The 5558-nt window shown below is 44.4% G+C and overlaps 1 protein-coding gene across 1 annotated transcript; it reads left to right on the top strand.

Moving 5' to 3' along the window:
• Positions 1-1930: 1930 nt before the first annotated feature.
• On the top strand, positions 1931-5082 carry LOC137097508 (uncharacterized). The gene has a single exon (XM_067470684.1). The coding sequence runs from the start codon at positions 3286-3288 to the stop codon at positions 5080-5082; it is 1797 nt and encodes a 598-aa protein (XP_067326785.1). The 5' UTR covers positions 1931-3285.
• The last annotated feature ends 476 nt before the right edge of the window (positions 5083-5558 follow it).

The following is a 5558-nucleotide window of genomic DNA, read 5'->3' as shown; positions in this document are numbered from 1 at the left end:
GTATGGATAAACTTGTCTCAAAGGTAAAGGTTTCCTCTGACATTAAGTGTAGTTGTGTCCAGCTCTGGGGTGTGGTGCTTATCTCAATTTCTAAGCATGAATGCATGGAGCTCTGTTACCTTCCCACCGGAGCGGTACCTATTGATCTACTCACATTTGCATGTTTTCGAATTGCTAGGTTGGCAGAAGCTGGGACTAACAGCAGGAGTTCACCTTGTCCCTGGATTCGAACTGCCAACCTTTGGGTCAGCAGGTTCAGCAGCTCAGCAATTTAACCCGCTGTGCCACCAGAGGCTCCTTTGTCTCATATTATTGGAAAGTTTTGGAAGTTCTATCCTAAATGCATGATTTTGAGACATGTGACATTAGGACCTTTGGGGAAAATTCATCAAGTAGGTTGCAACAGAAACCCAATGACCGAAAACCATTCCCAAGGGGGAAAAAGTGAAGGGGAGTAAACTGGGTTTAAATAATATTGATACAGCTGTACAAAGGGATCCTGTGGCACTTCTGCATTTTGCATCTGGAGTAGAATGAGTCCGATTATGTGTTATCTCATATTCAACTCATTGAAACCCAGGATGCATACTGTAGAATTAAGGAGGTTAACACAACTTTAATTGCTGTGGTTCAGTGCTATGGATACTAAGATCTACATTGTGACTGGCAGAGAAAGCAAAGCTATAGTCCCCACAATTCTATAGCATTGAGACATAGCAGTTAAAAGTAGTATTGTCGAAGACTTAAAGTAGTATTGTCTTTTAAATACCAAAGTAGTATTGTCGAAGGTTAAAAGTAGTGTCAAACTCATTCATTCTTCAGTGTAGATGCTTCCCAAGTCTACTTCATCAGATGCAAGATCTTGTAAGCTAATGCTAGAAACTTCTTTCTCTCCCTTTACCTTGTACAATTAATGCAGTTTTGACACAACTTTAACTGACGTGGCTCTTTGTTGTGGAATCATGGGAATTGTAGTTTTGCAAGGTCTTTAGCCTTCCCTGCTACAAATCCTCAAACAACACATTTCAGAATCCCATAGCATTAAGCCATAGCAGCGACAATAATGTCAAATGGCATTAATTCTACAAAATAAATGCACCCTGTGTCCCAAAGATGCTACAAGGATTCATATCCTGATGTAAACTGCCAAAGCTATTTGTATGGATCTAATGTGACTGATTCACTGGATTAATATTGGTAATCTTCCTCCTCACCTTTTTTTATCAGACACAGGGGAGTGCAAATGACTGGAGGGCATAAATCCTGCCGATTCATTTTCCACCCAGTAACAAACTCTTTGGTCCTATTTTTGTTCGTAATGCTGAGTAGCACCAGCTTATCTTAATATTGTTAATGGCACGCATATCCTTTGCTAGTCTAAACATTATTAACAGGAAGTCATAATAAAGTCAGCAATATTGGATGGTTTTACTTTATGACTGCCGCCTCACACCTAGTGATGTCTAAGAAAATCTACATTAAACAAAGAATTGAATCATTTGCAGATATTTGTATTATGATATGTATTTGTGTCACTGAATTGGATGCAGACTCCGACTGTCACACTCTTTGAGTGTATGTGTGTGTGTGCCTTTAAGTTTCCCATCAGCATATCGTAAACCCATGAATTTCACTGTGTTTCCCCTCCTACACTGCCATATAATCCAGATTATCCAAGCAGACAATCCACATTATATTACTTGAACTGGATTATATGTGTCTACACTGCCATATAATCCAGTTCAAAGCAGATAATCTGGATTTTATATGGCAGTGTAGAAGGAGCCTTAAGCAAATAGTACTAAGCCATATAACCCAGAATATCAAGGCAGAAGAACCCACAATATCTGCTTTGAACAGAGTTATCTGAGTCCACACTGCCATACATCCCCGTTCAAAGCAGAAAATGTGGGATTTATTCTGATGAAGGCTTGATGAAAATACATAATACACATATTGGAAAATATATTTGATATAACCATATTAGAAATAGGAGTTAGAAAATATAAGAGAAATGTATGCATGCATAGCTAGTTCACTTGACTTCTCAAAAGCTGCAAAATAAGAGGCCAGCCCCAGGAAAGGAATGTGGTGCCTGACACTTCTAAGACCATAAGATAAGATACATACCAGGCACCAGGCACCAGGCACCTTATCATCCATTAAGAGGTGCCTGGTACCTTATCGTAAAATTGACTAATGAAGTGTCCATTAGGGGGTCTCAGGAATGTTATCTCAAGATGGATGGAGCAGGTCCGGAGACATCCTGGCGCTGGGAGTACATTAACAGTCACTCTTTAGATAGTAAATTAATGAGGATTGACAACTTGTTGATTTCCAAAATATGCCTTTGAAGTCAGTGAAAGAGTAGATGTTTGTGACGCACATTGTGATGTTTCTATGATGCATGAATACTTATTTTCAAAAAGTGTATTTAAACTCGGCATTTCCTTTGTTCGGGACCCTTCTTTCCTGGGCTACCAGGGGGTCTATATCCGGTTGGCGCCAACCGAGAATAAAGCGTGCTTTCCAGTACTCTGGATCTCTCTTTGTCTTTGTTCCTCAAACCATCTCTCTTCCATTACATTTTCTGGCGAGCCAGCCAGGAGGCTTTTGAGAGAGGTTTGTAGGGAAAAAGATTAAAGACAGAGGCCTTTTGGGAGGCCTGGAAGATTCCTCCGAGGCAGCAGGCTGGCTGCATCATTTCGACAGCACTCTCACCGGCCGGCATTGGAGGGAGCCCTCGGGAAGGTGAAGACAGACTGCTGCTTCTGACGAAATTCCATCCTTTCACCTAAGAGGCTGCGAAAACCACGGATCAGGCGAGTATGAATTGCACCATGACATTTTAGGAAAGTGTAGACGTCAGGAAAAGCCTTAGCATTTTGCTGAAGGCTCCAGGAGTAATTAACCTGGAAAAAGGCAGTCCCTAGTAGACTTTTTTGGGGTTTGTGTTTGCTTTGTGTACCAGAAAAGGGAAACCGACTGCCTAGAGAAATAAGGAAAGGGGTTGGGGAGATAAGTACCTTGTGGTGGATGCATGTGTGAGTGAATGGTGTATGAAAGGGCCAAGAGGCTGGTCACAGGGGATCGCAGAATCCCAGACTGGTGAGCGAAGGGAAGTGTGGTCCGTGTCCGCCCCTCTGGGGTTGGCGTTCCTTCTAAAGGAATCCCTTGCAGTTCTCTTTGTCGGGCGACTGACGGAGTCAGGGGACGGGCGCAAACGCGTGGACAGATCCCGTACCTTTTTCCTTTTTTGTGTATTAGTTGTCCATTTGTCTGAACATGGGAGGGTCTGTTAGCAGCAAGCCTAAAACTCCTTTAGAGCTCATGTTAGCACACTTTGACAAAAGCTTTGGAAAGCTAGACTATGGAGAACCACTAAGGCCCAGTAGATTGCAAACTTTATGTCAGAAGGAATGGGTTAAATTTAGCGTAGGTTGGCCAGAAGAGGGCACTCTTGATCAACAAATCATTGCTAGTGTCTATGATAGAGCAAGAGGAGCAAATCCTTTTGAGGGAAGTTATCCCACACATGTCCCCTATATTCTAGCTTGGGGAGATGTGGTGCGCCAAATGCCAGAATGGCTGAAGCCTTGTGCTTTAGCACATTGCAAAACTCTCCTAGCACAGAAAACTAAAGCTCCTATTCTGCCATGCCCTGTTGAGGAGGAAATAAATGCACCTCCTCCTTATTCAACTGGGGAGCTCATAGCCCCCCAGGCCCCTGCAATTCCAGCCCTTGATCCAGCAGCAGTAAGCCCTCCAACGCAACCTATGGCCCCAGCACAACTGTACCCAGATCTCCCTGAAGATTTAGATGAAGACACAGACTCTACCATGACTGAGTCTTCTTCAACTCCATCCCCTGAAAAAGAATCCCTACAGGCAAAGGCACCACTGAAAACAGCAAAAGGCCATGACCATAACTTAAGGAATATGGACAAGGCAAACAAGAAATTGGCTACAGTAATGCCCCTTCGTCAAGTGAGGGAATTCATAGGGACCCAAGTTGAAGGTGGACAACAAGTGCCTCAGTTCCGGCCAGCTTTTACGCATGTGCCATTTACCAGCTCAGATCTTTTCAATTGGAAAACACACACCACCCCCTTCTCTACAGATCCAGGACCAATGACAGATGTTTTCACTAATATTGTCAATACACATGACCCTACATGGCAGGACTGTCAGCAGTTGATGACGTCCCTCCTTACTACGGAGGAACGTAAAAGGGTCTTAGCAGCTATGAAGCGGCAGACTGAGGCTAGGAGAAATGCTGCTGTTAACCTAGCTGACCACATGAGGGAGAATTGTCCAGAGACTGATCCACAATGGGATCCTAATACAGCAGACCAATTGACTCGAATTCGTCAGTATGGCCAGTTAATGATCCAAGGCCTTGCAGAAGCTGGGAAAAAGCCTACTAACTTATCTAAAGTAAAAGAAATAAAGCAAGGTGCCGATGAAAGCCCAGGCGCCTACCTGGAAAGGCTGTTAAGTGCCTACAGACAATACACGCCTTTCAACCCCGCAGAGGAAGCCAATAGAAACATGGTGAATGCAACTTTTGTAGAACAAAGCGCCCCAGATATTAGAAGAAAGCTACAGAAATTGGATGGGTTTGCTGGAATGAACATGTCTCAATTACTTGACATTGCTAATAGAGTCATGGCAAATAGAGATCAGGAAGAGAAGAGGGATAAACAGAGGCAGATGAGAGCTCAAGCCGTTTGCTTGGCTGCAGCACTGAGGGAATGGAACCCAGAAATAAGGCAAAGCAGAGGGCAAAGCAGAGGGCGAAGCAGAGGGCGAAGCAGAGGGCGAAGTTATGGGCCAGGAAGAGGACAGCCCCTTGGGCAGGACCAATGTTCCCACTGTAAACAACGGGGACATTGGAGGAGAGATTGCCCCCAGATAAGAAGAGGGAGAGGAAGAGGACACCCACAAGAGCAGAGAGGAAGAGGAAGTGAGATGCCCGGGAGACAGAGACCCTTCTATCAAGAAGCACGTGAGCAGCCAGAGGAAGAAGGATTCATTGGATTGGCCGGAGGCCCCCAATGGTCAGGGCCAGAAGAGGACTGAAGCCAGTCCGGGGTTCTAACCTTGGGATCCAGGGAACCCTTGGTCAAGGCAAAAGTAGGATCCCAAGAAATAACATTCCTAGTTGACACAGGAGCGGAAAAATCAGTAGTTACCACCCCATTGGCCCCCTTAACCCAGCAAACCATAAAAGTTATGGGAGCAACAGGAGATCAATGTCTCCGACCCTTTCTACAGGAAAGAAGATGTCAGCTAGCAAATAAAGAAGTCACCCACAGTTTTCTATATATGCCTAACTGCCCAGTCCCATTGCTGGGAAGGGACATGCTGTGCAAACTAAAAGCAAGGCTATCATTTGAGGAAGATGGATCTGCTAAGATGGCTGTAGGAAGAACCACAGGCCTTTTGCACCTCACCTGCCCTATGGAGGAGGAATGGAGGCTGCTAGTAGTTAAAAGGGGCTCAGAGAACAATGAATGGGAAAAGTTTGAAACTCCTGAGGTATGGGCAGAAGATAA

The sequence above is a fragment of the Anolis sagrei genome, chromosome 1 (assembly GCF_037176765.1).
Source record: "Anolis sagrei isolate rAnoSag1 chromosome 1, rAnoSag1.mat, whole genome shotgun sequence".
Classification (NCBI taxonomy): domain Eukaryota; kingdom Metazoa; phylum Chordata; class Lepidosauria; order Squamata; family Dactyloidae; genus Anolis; species Anolis sagrei.
This window is presented reverse-complemented; position numbering and strand designations above follow the sequence as displayed.

What these genes read in the sequence shown, in the direction of transcription:
- LOC137097508 (XM_067470684.1), top strand. Translation starts at nt 3,286, where the DNA reads ATGGGAGGGTCTGTTAGCAGCAAGCCTAAAACTCCTTTAGAGCTCATG.